This window comes from Mytilus edulis, unplaced genomic scaffold, assembly GCF_963676685.1.
Source record: "Mytilus edulis unplaced genomic scaffold, xbMytEdul2.2 SCAFFOLD_112, whole genome shotgun sequence".
NCBI classification, from domain to species: Eukaryota; Metazoa; Mollusca; class Bivalvia; order Mytilida; family Mytilidae; genus Mytilus; species Mytilus edulis.
In genome coordinates this window covers 91,338-106,989 of record NW_027267621.1, presented here as the reverse complement: position 1 = coordinate 106,989, position 15,652 = coordinate 91,338, and the positions used below count along the sequence as shown (strand labels likewise).

Genomic DNA, 15,652 nt, shown 5'->3' with positions numbered 1-15,652 from the left:
ATATTACAAATAAACCAGGTATTATACCTAAACAGTGTACCAAATATGTTATGCTTTAAAAAAAAAATACAGGTAAATCTTAGGTGAAATTCTAATTAACCCTGATTGTTATAAAAACAAATTATTTATCAAAACATCTATTGTTATTTGCAAGTGGGAATAGAAGGAATAGTATTTTTAAAAAGTGGGAATAGGAGGAAGACACCCTTTCAACCCATGCCCTGTCATCGTTTATTGGGGGGCTGTTGTTTATTAAGAAATTAACTTTTTACACAATGCCAGGTGTTAGGACTTTAAGGACTTCATTTACCTGTAGTTTATTTACCTGAAATAATATTGCATATAATTTTATAATCTTTATTCAAAAATGTTTTAAAAATTAAATTGTTAATTCTTATTAATCTAAAATATAGACTTATTTGGACTTAAATATTAGGTAAAAGTGTTGAAAATTAATCAAAACCAGATTTTTCAGTTCAAACTGATGTCAGAATGCCCTTTTTAAAATATCTATATATATATAGATAATATTTTCAAATCAACATGGATTTTTATTATCCTGTTCAATAATATACTGTTCTTTCAAATTGTAAAAACTATTTGTTATATCAAGTGGTATTTTGCTGTCAAATTTCATGTTATAATTAATAGATTATTCTCTTTAACTTCTTTTAATCATTGACATTTGTGGAGCCTAATCAACTTTTGTTGAAAAAGAGAGACATAACAACCCTACATTCCATTGTTGACAGCTGTATCCATAAAAATTCACTCTGTGGTTAAAAGATTTGAAATTTAAATTAATTTATCAAACTACTCTGGATTTGTACCAAACATGGTCAGAAGGTTGTTTATGATCTTAAGATTATTATCCATAAGTAAATTTCTCCAGTCATGCTTCAATGATTCCCTAAATAATCAACCAATTTATTTCCCACAAAAAGGGGGGGGGGGGGCGGCCCCCCAAGGCCCCCTCTCGATCAGCCTTTGCATACAGGTCTCATGTGGACAGTTGTCTTATTGGCAAAAATACCATGTCTCCTTTTTTATACATAGTCACCTTTAATTATTTTACTTAATTATTCAATTCAACCAGAGACATATAATAATTGTATTATATGTCTCTGATTCAACTTAAATTTTTATTCAACATTACAACTTATATACAGCTAAGAATTAATTTATACAGCTGTAGGGGTTAAATGGGCCATTGCATTTACAAAATCCAATTTTGCAATTTCCCCCCAAAAATAGATTATGACAATGCTGATTAAAAAACTTAACTAATGAACACATTACAAAGCCTTTTTAAGTTATTGTCAGAAGTGTTAAAAATCCCCTTTTTTTTTATGAATAAAGCCCCATAAATCCAAAACTTAAAATCTGAAATTACAAAAAAAGTGAAAGGGAGCTTTCAATTATAGATATAAACAATTCACCAAAGTTTCATGGACATTGGTGAAAGCCTTTTTGAGTTATTGTCCGAAGTGTTGAAAATCACCCCTTTTTTATGAATAAAGCCCCATAAATCCAAAACTTAAAATCTGAAATTAAAAAAAAAACGAACGGGAGCTTACGCCAATAGATATAAACAATTCACTTAAGTTTTATGGATATAGGTGAAGGTGTTTTTGAGTTATTGCCCGAAGTGTGGACGACAGACGGACGGACGGATGGACATACAGACCGACGGACAACGGTATACCATAATACATCCCGTCCCAGGCGTATAATAAAAACAGTCTAAAAATGACAAAAATTGTGAGAGTAAACAATTTGATTAACGATCATAAGTTAACACAGAAATGTAAAGTATAAAATCCCTAGATACCGTAAGGGACGACATCAAGAGTTCAATGAAGGATAAAAAACTTAATTCACATAGTTTTTTCACTGACCTTCTATCCCCCTCTTAACTTATTTTGGGGAAAAATTGATTAACCCATATGGTTATCATGGTTATATATGTAAAAATCAACGTCGGATAACCAAATCTTGTAGCAGTTCAACCCCCCACCCCCAAACTATTTGAAATAAGTTTTTTATCTTACATTGATCTTTTGATGTCGTCCCTAAGAATCCATTGTTTTATCAGTCATGAATTAGAACAGTAGTCAGCAAAATTATTTATTCTTGATAGTGTTATTGATTTGGGAAAAAATCTCAAAAAATCAATTTTAGTAACAATTTCAATTTATATTTCAGTGAGGTTGTGCCGTCACCAGCAGGCATATTTTACTCTATCATGTCATCAGACAGCAAGAGACATTGTTGCATGTGCAACACCTGCAATGGGAAATTTGTGAACATAAAGACCTTTCGTTTACACTGCAAGAATGCACATGATGAACATATAAACAATTTGGCAGATGTGCAGAACTTCTCTGATGTAGACCACCTTTACAATTTGCAGAAAAGCCAGGAGAAAGATGTTTATCAGACACCACTTTTTGATGGATCTTCAAGAACAATATTTGACGCAATAGCAGAACATATGCTAATTTTTTCAACGAACAATGGCATGTCAAAAGCAGCTCTTACAGAGTGTTTACAGCATGAGAAACATATCCTTCCACAGCCTAACCTTCTTCCAGCAACCTATAAAGAAGCACTTAATATCATCAAGCCACTTCTGATGCCAATTATACAGTACAAATGCTGCATTAATGACTGTAAATGCTTCCCAATAAATGATGATGTCCGCAATTGCTCAGTGTGTAACGAACTGCTACATTACAAAGACAGTAATAGGTGTAGGAAAACTTACAACTACATGCCTGTTGTTCCTAGGATCAACCGCTGGTACGGTACAAAAAATCTTGCAAAACTTATACATGCAGATAAGGTGAAAATAAATGGCCAACTTAGTGACTATACTGATGGTAAAATATTCATAGATCAGATGAAACATGGTATTTTTAAAGATTCTGATGTATCTAGCTGTGTACCACTAGCTTTGTTCACAGATGGAGTTAATCCAAATAAAAACACTGCAGCCTTAAAATCGATGTGGCCTATCATTCTTACTTGGATAACTCTTCCACAGGATATCCGCTATGTCTTAGGTCCAATGATGTTATTGGGAATCGTACCAGGTCATGGACGTAAAGAACCAAAATCTCTTGACCCCTACATATCGATTCTAGTTGATGAACTACTTGTGAACATGGAATCAAAGATGTATGACTCCCATAAAGAGGCACCTGTAACTGTGAAGATAGCTTTGCTGCAGTACTTATGCGACATCCCTGCTTTTTCCAAGCTGCTGCATTTATCAGGCCAAGCTGCATTGAGATCCTGTGTGTTTTGTAAAGAAGATGGTGTCCGAAGCAACACACTGAACAAGACTTTACATGTATGTAATAGGCAATTTTTACCAGCAGATTCACCACTACGACTTGATAGTAAATCATTTGCCATAAAGAGTGCAATAAACAGTACCAGACCTGAGTCTTTCACTAATGAGGAAGAAATGGCAGCAAGACGGGAGTTTGACCAAAAACCAAACAAAAATCAAAAGACAAATTTTCAAAAGCAAACTGGTGTAAAGGGTATCCATCCACTTACTTCACTACCATATTTTGATAGACTTAAACAGATGCAGACTGATGGCATGCACACTATCTCTGATGTCATCAGCAACATCCTAGACTTGATAAGTGGCAAGACAGACACCATTAAAGTTCGTAACTGTGAGAAACAATACCAACGATTTGAAGAGACATGGCCAAATATGAAGAGAAAGGCACCAGATGCACCTTGTGCCAAACCATCAAAGCAGCGCAAGAAAACTCAACTGCCAAAACCCAAATCTACTCCCACTAGTCTTGAAGAGGCACCTACAATACCAGAGGCACCTACAATACCAGAGGCACCATGGTCACTTTCCAAATTAAAAATTAAGGTTGCAGACAAAAGAGCTGGTTCAATAGAATACCCAAAAGGTTTTGACTACACTCCAGCTGATCACTTCACCCGACAATGGACTCTGAGAACCATGCATGGAAAGCAACAAGTAAGTAATTTCTTAAATTGTTATGTTTTAGAGGCATGTAACCTGTGGGATATTTTCAGGGTTTTTAAATTTTTGAAGCAAATTCATAAATACTTTATACTCTTTCGTCCCTCTTTTATAATAATATTTTTAAAATATTTGTAATAATTTTTTTTTCAAAATCACCATCACCAAAATCATTAAAATTCAAATCAAATATTGGTCCAAGATTACATAATTTTATGCCAGAATCACAGGTGAAGAGTTATCAATCTGAAAATTATTTTGAGTTTATCCAAATATTGCCATTGAAGCTAGACAAATCCTGGTGTTTTTCAATATATTCATTGATATTTGAAAAGTCGGTTTTTTTTAATCTCTCAAACATGTTAAATTTTTTTTTGTTGAAATTTCTTGATCATATTAGAATTGTGTAACGTACCTTTGTAGTAAATTTACCCTTTTTGTTGTTAAAATCTGAGAATCTGGCTTCTTAGAAATTTAAAGTCAAAGTGAGCTAGGATATATATATGTATTTTGAGATAAGATCCTTTACATATATATATCTAATTGTTTATAAATGGACCTGTATTGAGTCCATGATAATCTCTGCAACCTCATGTTTATTAGTTTAAGATAAAAAAAAAAAAAAAAAAAAAAAAAAACACCAGTGTTAATTATTTTCAAATCAATATATTGATTCAAAGCTCCATAGTTATTTGATTAACAAAATTTTTTTTTTTTATTATCTATTATATAAGTAGATACTGTCAATTAATTTGGTTAAAGATATGTAATAAGTTTCTGAAAAGTAAAAAAAAAGATTTGACATAAGTTTAACTAAGAGAACCATTCACACTTACATATCATCAGAACTTTGATCAGGAACAATTTAAAAAACTATAACAATGAGCCATAATAATTACATGGGGCAAGTTAGAAAGGTTTTTACAAATAAATCAAATGAATCATGGTAAGGATGGGTTTGTAGAGTAGAACATTAATAAATAGAATTTGAATATCAATGCATTCTGAATTTTTAAATTCTGTTTTAGTTTGTGACCTACAATGTAGCTGCCTGGTGTTTGAGAGGACTACTTGGACATCAACAGGAACAAACCCTTTTCCAACTGTTTACTGTTCTTAGTCGACTGGTTAAACCAACCTTCATGAAAGATGAAATACCATCATTGATAGCAGACACTCATCTTGCTGTGGCATTGCTTGAAAGGGATTTTCCACTCACTTTACAGGTAAAATAGGGTTACAGATCTGTACTTTAAAATATATAAAAAAAGATGTGGTATGATTGCCAATGAGACAACTCTCCACAAGAGACCAAATGACACAGAAATTTACAACTAAGGCCTTCAGCAATAAGCAAAACCCATACCGCATAGTCAGCTATAAAAGGACACTACAGTGTAAATGACAAATTCAGTTGAGAAAACTAATGGTCTAATTTATGTACAAAATATGAATAGAATAAATTTGTAACACATCAACAAACAACAACCATTAAATTACAGGCTGCTGACTTGAGAAGGTACATACATACAGAATGTGGCAGGGTGAAACAGTGGGACAGTAGTGTTACAGTACAACATATTAAATAACTATAAAAATCTGTTTGAAATGGCTTAACTCATCAGATGGATACCATATGGGTACAAATTGAAATATACATCTAACAAATAAACACAGATTAGATGTGGCTGGGTACATATACATTTACATATATAATAATAATGACTTGGCAACCAACGAGGACAGCCAATTTTATTGAAAATAGAACATGGTGGGAAAAATGAAAAGTATCTTTGTGATGAAGATGGCCTTTGGTGGGCGGATTTAACAGAGTTGTTTAGCTTTAGATATTATATTATTTTTGCTTATAATATGATTTATACCAAACATCTGAAACCTGTTACCGCAGAAAGTGTTTTTATTTATAAATTTGTGACATAAAATAACTTCTTATAGCTGACTATGTGGTATATGGGCTTTGCTCATTGTGGAAGGCTGTACATTTACCTATAATTGTTAATGTCTGTGTCATTTTCGTCTTTTGTAGATAGTTGTCTCATTGGCAATCATACCACATAAATCCTTTTTTTTATATATATTTTATGGGTTTGTTTATTAAACAAAATGATTTATCATGTTTATATGAAAATTATGTTCACAAAATGTATTGAAGTGGCCAGATAAGAATGGTGACCTTTGCTGATTAGGGCCTTATTGTAGGACTTCTAGTGTATGAGTCATATGATGTAATAAATGCAGGATCCCCCTTTTAATTAATTCAATTTAGTATAATTAACTCGTTCGCAGTTCCTGTTCTCTCTATAATTGCAGTAAAAATCAACATGTGTGTTTTGTAATATGCATTGACCTCTTTGGCATATGAAAACTTTACTTCTGGTGATACTAATTAGTTTCCAAATAACTTGAAAGATTGGAATAAATGTCAGCCTAACAGGTTCTAACTTTATTTTAAGAATCACTTTACACTTACAACAAATAATAATTATAATGTGTAGAAATTGTTTCTTGATTTGCAGAACTTGACCACCCACTTACTTCATCACATTCCTGAAGGCTATAATGATTTTGGGCCATTGTACGACAGATGGTTGTATCCATTAGAAAGAGCCAATAGTTGGATTACAAGACAGATCGTGCAACATGGTCATGAGGAGTCAACAGTTATGCAAACATATCGTGTAAGTTTTAAATTTATTTTTGTCAACAAGTGCTAAAAAACAATTTGATCATTAAAAAATTGCGGTATAAGGATAAAAAAAAAAAAAATTATCGGCACAATATTTTGTCTTATAATAGGAATATAAATTTTCTGTTTTCTTATCATCTAAAATCATTGAAAATTGTCTTTGATAAAACTTTATATTCACTGCAGCAAGAATCACAAGAGGTTCCGCGTCCATGTTACTAAATATTTGATCAAGATAGTTGAATTATAAAGGAGTAGGTCCGGTAAGGACTCATTTTGGCCTCAAATTTCAGTTTCATCTGACAAAAGATTTTGACCACTTTTTAAACATTTAAGGTGGTATTGGGAGTCTAAAATAGAAATGATAGAATTTGTTCATACTTTGCCAAAACGTAGTATCTATTGATATATGTTGAAAAATATAATAAAAATGATAGGTCACCGCGCATTTTCTCAAGCTACAGGATGTGACAAAATGACACATTTTGTATGGATTATACAGGAAAAAACACCATTTTGTGATTAAAAAGTAAACAAAATGATAGAATTGTTAAAAAAGGAAAAGATAGCTTTCAGACAATGCTCGGAGAATATCAAAGGAAAAGATAGGGTCACTGTACGTTTTTTTCAGCTAAGATACAAAATAGGAAAATTCCATGTAGAATCCTTTAGAAAATGCATTGTTTCAGAGCTATACCTCCCCTTAAAATGCCAATTTAAAAAAAAAACAAAAAAACAAACAATATTAATCAACATTTTCAAAAATGTTAATATTTATAAGTTATATTCTTATAAATTGGTTTTTTAATGAAAATTCATATTAAATATCTGCATTCCTGCATCAAATTTTGCTAATTTGTTAGAAAATCTGGACCTTTGGTTCTCTGTTTTTAACAATCCAAGATGGAGGAAGACACCCATACTACCTTAAGTGTCTATTTCACTTGATTCAATTAGTAAATGTGAAATATTTTTACTGATTTAGTAATTAAAATTGATCCGATTCAAGCTCAAATATGCAAAATTTCTCAAATATGCCAAAAAAGGTCACTTTTCAGATTGTTTTTGTCGAAATTGAAAGTGGCCGCATCCGTGTTCATCCACAACCTCTATATATGTTATGTATTATCATAAAATACAACTTACATTTCAATATTAGGGATGAACATGAATGCGGCCACTTTCGCTTTAAAAGGGAAACCGTCAAAAATTTAACTAAAATGATAGAATTTTGAAGTTTTCAGTAATTTAGCATGACTTAATGGTGCCACAACATGATATATGTCAATTGTATTGTCAAAAACAGCCAATTTTTATGTAGCAGAAGCATTCAACTGTCCAATAAATAACTTAAATAGATATAGGAAGATGTGGTGTGAGTGCCAATGAGACACCTCTCCATACAAATAACAATTTAAAAAGTAAACCATTATAGGTTAAAGTACGGCCTTCAACACGGAGCCTTAGCTCACACCGAACAACAAGCTATAAAGGGCCCCAAAATTACTAGTGTAAAACCATTCAAACGGGAAAACCAACGGTCTAATCTATATAAACAAAACGAGAAACGAGAAACACGTATATATTACATAAACAAACGACAACTACTGTACATCAGATTCCTGACTTAGGACAGGTGCAAACATTTGCAGCGGGATTAAACGTTTTAATGGATCCAAACCTTCTCCCTTTTTCTGAAACAATAGCATAACATCACAACAAAGAAAAACATACGATAAAATATCAATTGGCAGACTTAACTCAATCAAAAAACAGTTTACATTTTAACAATTTTGTAAAACTGTTATATTTTGGGGCCAAAAAGGGGTCTTACTGGACCTACTCCTTTTTAAGCCCAAGCCTAGGTGGGACCTTTAAAATTCATACTTTTAACTATTGAGATTTGATAAATTTGATAATCCACAAGTAACTATGTAGAAATCTGTTTCTTTATATGAAAAAAATAATTTTCATTAACACCTGTTTGTATATTTTGATTCATTCATGTAGGTCAATCCTGTTTGGTATGCAGTTGCCTTAGCATTGACACATTCTCATTTCCATTTTCCACTGCCCCCTCAGTCAAGGTTTATTGACTTTGAAAATTTGACTAAGTTAACATGTATTTGATTGGGATTAGGTCAGTTCAATGGGAACCATTAGTTGTAGGCCAATGTAAATTGGTATTCAATTGCATAAGCATTTGTACATCTAATTTCCATTGAGAATATTTGTCCATGCCCCCTCAGTCATTGTCTAACAACTTGTAAACTCTTGCTAAGTTTAAATTTATAAGTTTCTGATTAGATCAGTGTAGAGGAACTACTTATGTGAAGTCAATGATAATTAGTAAGCAATCATTTCAATGGAGATTATATTTGCCCCTCCCCACCCTTTTTCCCACCTCTTCATGGTTCATGGACTTAGTTAACAAGTTTATGTTTGTTGAAAGGGACAACAGTTTATAAAAAGTCAATGGTATTTGGTATGCAGTTGTATTCGCATTGGCACATCTCATTTACATGGAGATTCTTAAGCGATGTACCTCAGTCATAGTTCGTCGACTTTGAATATTTGCTATTTTAGTTTCGACATTTGCATAATGGTAATCAAAATTAAAAAAAGGCGAGACATATCTCATTGATAATAGTTTATTTAAAGATGTCCTGCATTTTATTATTAATTTTCTTTTTCTTTCAGATTTATGATTGGAGTGTGTTTAATTTATTAAGCGGTACAGTTAAACAAGAAACAACTGATAGGCAGACATCACTTCGACGAATTGTCAAGAAGATATGCAATTCAGAAGAAGACTTGCTAAAAACCAACAAACATTCAAGTAAGACAATGCTTCCAACTGATCACATCAAAATAATCAAGGAAAAGTATTGCAAAATATTCAGCAATTCTGACATTGAAATGTGCGACATTGATCCAGTTGTAGAATCAATACAAACAACAACAAGATACGACAAAACCAAAAGAAAGGACATTTTCTTTGCCACAGAGTCCCATCAAATTTCAGCAAGATCATGTGATTTTATAATTCATACAAGAGATCCTTCAAAGGTTTTTGGCAAAATAAAAAAATTGTACAGACATTCATTTAGGAACAATGTGTACACCTGGGTACTGCTGGATCGTTTTCCATTAGCAGAACAATGTGGACTATTTTGGTTTTCTGAAAACAAGACTTTAATGACAAATCTTTGCCTGTTGAGTGACATAAGCGATCCACTTGTTTCTGCTGTCGAAGAGGACAATCGTTGGTTTTTGAATGTATGATTAAATTAGTGATAACATCTATCGTACATAAGGATCACCACACATAAGAATTTTAGGATGTGCCTGTGCCTAATATGCAGGATACCTTTGTGTTTTTAAAACTTCCTAAATAAAATAAATAAATTTTTCATGGACTGTATAAAGTGTGCACTTGCTTTCACAGTCATGACAGTGTAGGATATCTGTAGTTTAAAATTTTCCTAAATTAATGAATAATTTTGATGGGAACAACTTTAAATTGATATAAGCCTCTTGATGTATACATTAACAGTTTAAAATTTATTCAGATACAACACTTTATTTTTTAAGGGGAAATTGCATGAATCTCTATGTATGAAATAAGACCATTTGTTTTTCTGAGAGCTGTTTAATAATAATAACAAATATCTTTGTTATGCCTTATTGATATTGATTATTAATAAAAGAATAGCGTGTATTTCTATTTAAATGCATGACTTAGCAGAAGTTGAAGTGAATTAATTTATTTAATAAAATTCCATTTTGAAATTAATAGAATTTGAAGAATTTGTGGAAACTATTCATATCCTGGATTTGCTTTGTGCTGTATTTTAACTGTTTTAAATTTTAACACAAATTTTGTTTAGTTTAAAGAGTAAATGTGTGTATATCTGTTTTATTATCTGTTTTATTATATATATAGTTTTAAGTTTTGTGTTATATATATTATATCACTATTTATAATATTGAGTTTGTGCTGGAAATAAATTATTTGATCTATGTATATACATCTCTTATTTTACACATCTAGAAATTAAATTGAAAAAAAAGACGTCTTTGTTGAATTACATCAATAACTCGTCATCTTATTATCACCAAGTTCGTCTTGAACATTCATTTAAAATGATATCAGCATCTGCAATATTTGGCAGTTTATATGTCATTTCAAAAAGAAAAAAAATCTAACACACACATGTGGAGCAGGATCTGCTTTAACAGTTCACCTGAGATCACCCCCTGTTTTTGGTGGGGTTAATGTTGCTTATAAAAAAGAAGATGTGGTATGATTGCCAATGAGACAACTATCCATAAAAGGCCAAAATGACACAGACATTAACAACTATAGGTCACTGTACGGCCTTCAACAATGAGCAGAGCCCATACCGCATAATTAGTTATAACAGGCCCCTATAAGACAATGTAAAACTATTCAAACGAGAAAACTATTGGCCTTACTTATGTTACACAAACACAAACAACAACCACTGATTATGCAGGCTAGCACTTAGTCTTTAGTTTTCATGTTATGTTTTCTGTATCATTCTTTGTCTGTTTGTCATTTTATTTTTAGCCATGGTGTTGTCAGTTTATTTTTAATCTATGTGTTTGACTATTTCTCTGGTATCTTTCGTCCCTCTTTTAAACAAGGATTTATAACTTCTACAACAATTATAATCAACAGAAGGAATAAAAATATATAATTTAATCACTGCATGATTTCATGGGTCAGGAATTTTATAACGGTCGATTACTGACATGTGTTATCAAACAAAATCTTTTTTTATCTGGATATATCAAATTACTCAAAACCTAACATAGTGTTTTCATCCAAAAATTAAGATATGGTATTTTTTTTTAAACCTGTTGTATGATGATTAGTTTTTATACCCACAACTATTTTGCATCACTTTGTATTGCAGTATTTTTTAAGATATCTTTGGTGGTGTTTGGATACACCCATTTATCTTTTGTCAAAGTTCATTTAGGTAACAAATTCAAATTATCATTCAAATAATTTTGAAATTAAGTCTTAATCACTTACATTTCAATATTCCAAGACATGAATGTAATTACATGTAGATTTATTTTGTTAAATTATTGTTGCAATGATAGCCAGGGGAAGTAACTCTTATTCAAATCTGTTACTACACAAAGTAGATTTCTTCTAATATTTTTTTTGGTTGGAAAATTTGGTCGAGACAAGTCGAGAATAGGTTAAGACCAGTCGAGACTTGGTCGATACCAGTCGAGACTTGGTCGATACCAGTCGAGACTCAATTTAAAGGTCGAGACTGATTAAGCATTAGTCGAGACTGGTCGAGCATTGGTCGAGACAGGTCGAGCATTGGTCGAGACAGGTCGAGCATTGGTCGAGACTGGTCGAGCACTGTCGAGACAAGTCGAGACTGGTTGAGAAAAGGTCGAGACCAATTCAGATTTTTCAAGTAAAGTCGAGACTGAAGTCGAGTACAAATCAGTACAGTTAAGTACTGTCGAGACCAGGTCGAGCCAGGTCGAGTAAAATGTGTGCTCGATTTTACTGGTCGAGCACAAAAACTGGTCAATTCAGACTCTGAGGAGTTTGTAGTGATAGTTATTGATTCATAAATGATTCTTAGCAGCTGAGTTCTAATAGTATATGATATCATCTAATTAAAACAGTGCTAATGCTACATCATATCTAGTTGATTGATAGTTGTGAAATGCGACCTTAGCAGGCTTCATCACATTAAAATTTATGCTCTTGTTATAAATTATTGCAATAAGAAAAAGATGTGTATTTAAGTTTAAGAGGTATGCTTTCTATTAAAAATCAGTATTGTAAATACATGTACATTTTTATGTCCACCTTATGATAGTAGAGGTGCATTCTGTTTTTTGGTCTGTGGGTTGATTCGTTCACTCATCCCTTCGTTCGTCCTGCTTCAGGTTTAAGTTTTTAGTCAAAAGGTATTTTTTGATGAAGTTGAAGTCTAATCCACATGAAACTTTTTTGTTTTGTATTGTACATGTTCCCTATGGTAGGAACTTTCTAATTTTAATGCCAAATTAGATTTTTATGACCCACCTACGATAGAAGTCCAATCAACTCCAAACTTAGTACACATGTTCCTTATGATATGATCTTTCTAATTTTTAAGCCAAATAAGACTTGACCCCAAGTTCAAAGTCGACTGAACAAAGAAAATGAAAGTGGAAGTTTCAGGTTAACCCTTTTTGGTCAAGGTTGTTTTTGATGAAATTGAAGTTCATTCAACTTTAAACTTAGTACACATGTTCCATATGGTATGATCTTTCTAATTTTAATGACAAATTAGATTTTTTACCCAATTTCACAGTCCATTGAAAATGGAAAATGATAGTGTGAGTGGGGCATCTGTGAACTATGGACTCATTCTTGTTTACCCCAATTTTACAGCCCACTGTACATAGAAAATGATTTTGAAAGTTTCAGGTTAGAATATTTGGTCAATAAAGTTTTTGATGAAGTTGAAGTTCAATCCACTTGACACTAAGTACACATGTTCCTTAAAGGGAAACTTCGCAAAAAAATCAAAAATTGATATTATGTCCATTCTGTATAAAAATGCTCAAATTTATAGATATTAAAGTTTTATTCCGCTAAATAAGAGATCACCATCGATTTTAAATTTTGAGTATCAGTTCTCTGCTCTCCGCCATCTTGTCACCTTCTCCGATGAAAAATCCCGATATGTCTATAAACCACAAAGGAACAAAACTACAGTAAACGATGTAGTCGTAATTGCGTGTCGATATCTTGTCAATCGTACGGTTGTTTTATCTGACTGACTAACTTGATACGGAAAATGGTCTTATATTTTTAAATAACCATATAGTCTGTTATTTTTAATTGATAATATTGTAATTAGTTAAAATGTCAAAGTTCAAATCATAAATAAGTGTTCCGTGGAAATTGTTTTCGAAAATCTAATTCGTTCATAATTCTTTCAAGTAATAAACTTTATTTAAATAAATTCGGATCTTCCCTCATCTGATCACCAGCATGGCTAAAGGTATTACTCCCAAAGGTATTGGAAGGGGTGTAAGGTGACACGTCCAGGTATTCAATCGATTTCCTGTCCGGCTGGCTTGCAAGTTCATGCATCGTTTCACTTCTGTAGGTATTGATCAGTGTACACGACCGTTACTTATAACTTTCCATTTTGAACTATCAGGTGCATGTATAATATACATTTTTGTCTTGCGTGTCCGAAAGTGATCTTTATACTAGTCATTACTGAACTCATACGCTTGTTTATAAATAACATTTCTGGTGTAAAGAATATTATCTATAAAAAAAAATTAATACAAAAAAAAAATTGAAGAAATACAAATCTATTTACTTATTTTTCCAAGGGTTAATTTGGGGAAATGTAATATATACTCATTGTCAATAGTTTAGGACAGATTGGAACATACCAGAATTATTGATTTAAAAAAATGTGCGCACTTGTCGACGATTCGTGTATACATACGCCTAGGTAGAAAGTTACGGAACTATAGTCAGTAGCGCAATTTAAAATATGTATACATGTATACATTGAACATAAGAAAGAAACATACATTTTGTGTAAATTGTGGTAAAAGTTTTGTAAATTATTATAGACTAGTCCACGTATGCCAACAGTATGTAATCAACGAATTCGATAGACTATTGTATACCAAAAGAAGAAGAAGAAAAAAAAGAAACAATTTGATTTAAATACAGGTCAATTTATAACTTGCTTTGGTTCATCGAAGTTAAGAACATAGTAAACTCACAGATTTATATATCAATTAGATTGTTCTCGAATAAAGGACGAAATTTGTCATCATCACAATTGTTCCAACATTCATGTAAAATATATGCAACTGGACGTACACTAATAATCCCCAAGGGATGTGAATATTTTCTAGGAAAACTATTGAGTATCAATTTCGGGATTTATTTTCTTTCTTGATATTCAATGACAGCAATTTAAAGAATAAACTGCTTGTCGGATATTTGTCCGCTTTAGGGGTATTCTTGCAAGTTGAACAGACTTATAATAACATTCAAAAATAGGGAATGATAACATTAAATTCGTTGTCTTTTAATTTTAAACATCGTTGGTCAAATAGTTATTTAAGTATATATATACGTTGGGAGACGACGATTATTATAGTAGTCTCAGATTTTAATAAGGACGTTCCCGATTATGAATAAATTTGGTTGACGTTTTTCACACTTGAAAAGAATATCTATTTGTAATTTTTCGATTCCATTCCAATACAAAAGTATTTTTTCTTTATTCGTACATATTATATTCCGCTTCGGTAGAGTTATCTTCAGATAGTTTCATATATTAATTAATACATGGCTTTCAAAAGTCTAAATGTAAGTGTTCTCGTACATTTTTTCGCCCAATAAAGACAAATAAAAATGATTTAATAAAGCTATTTCTAATTTCTAAGTCTCCCTTTTTTATGAGACATAAATCAAGGACAAGACTTGTATATCATTTCATTCTGACATATGAATTAAGTTTCCCGTCTTTAACCGAAAATTGTGTATTTCTTCGTAAATTAACTTATTTGAATTCAAATAAATAATAGCACCAAATATAATTAAATAATTCCACGGCGACCAATTTTTATTTGTCACCAACTTGAATATGTATTTGTAATGTGTGTATTAAATGCTCCCACTGATCCGAATAGACAGTCACACCTGGCAAGGTGTGCCCTAGAGGCGTGGTTAAATACCGAAGTGCAAATAACAATTTACCTTTCAACAAGCCATCTACGAGTATTGCCACAGAACCGTGAATACACACATCGTATAAACCTAGTCATAGCAGAGATAGTAAAAGGTCAATAATCATGAGTACACCAACATATTGTCTTTACAGATTATTGTA

At 32.0% G+C, this 15,652-nt stretch overlaps 1 protein-coding gene across 1 annotated transcript; it reads left to right on the top strand.

Annotated features, from left to right (window-relative positions):
- Positions 1-2,188: 2,188 nt before the first annotated feature.
- LOC139505683 (uncharacterized) lies at positions 2,189-10,755 on the top strand. The gene is made up of 4 exons (XM_071295173.1): positions 2,189-4,015; positions 5,050-5,247; positions 6,559-6,720; positions 9,429-10,755. The coding sequence occupies exons 1-4, from the start codon at positions 2,246-2,248 to the stop codon at positions 10,011-10,013; spliced, it is 2,715 nt and encodes a 904-aa protein (XP_071151274.1). The 5' UTR covers positions 2,189-2,245; the 3' UTR covers positions 10,014-10,755.
- Positions 10,756-15,652: the final 4,897 nt, after the last annotated feature.

Bases quoted from the DNA above. Each gene is read 5' to 3' on its own strand.
- LOC139505683 (XM_071295173.1), top strand. From the start codon at position 2,246: ATGTCATCAGACAGCAAGAGACATTGTTGCATGTGCAACACCTGCAAT. The intron at 4,016-5,049 runs GTAAGTAATTTC...ATTCTGTTTTAG, and splicing joins CCATGCATGGAAAGCAACAA to TTTGTGACCTACAATGTAGC. The intron at 5,248-6,558 runs GTAAAATAGGGT...CTTGATTTGCAG, and splicing joins ATTTTCCACTCACTTTACAG to AACTTGACCACCCACTTACT.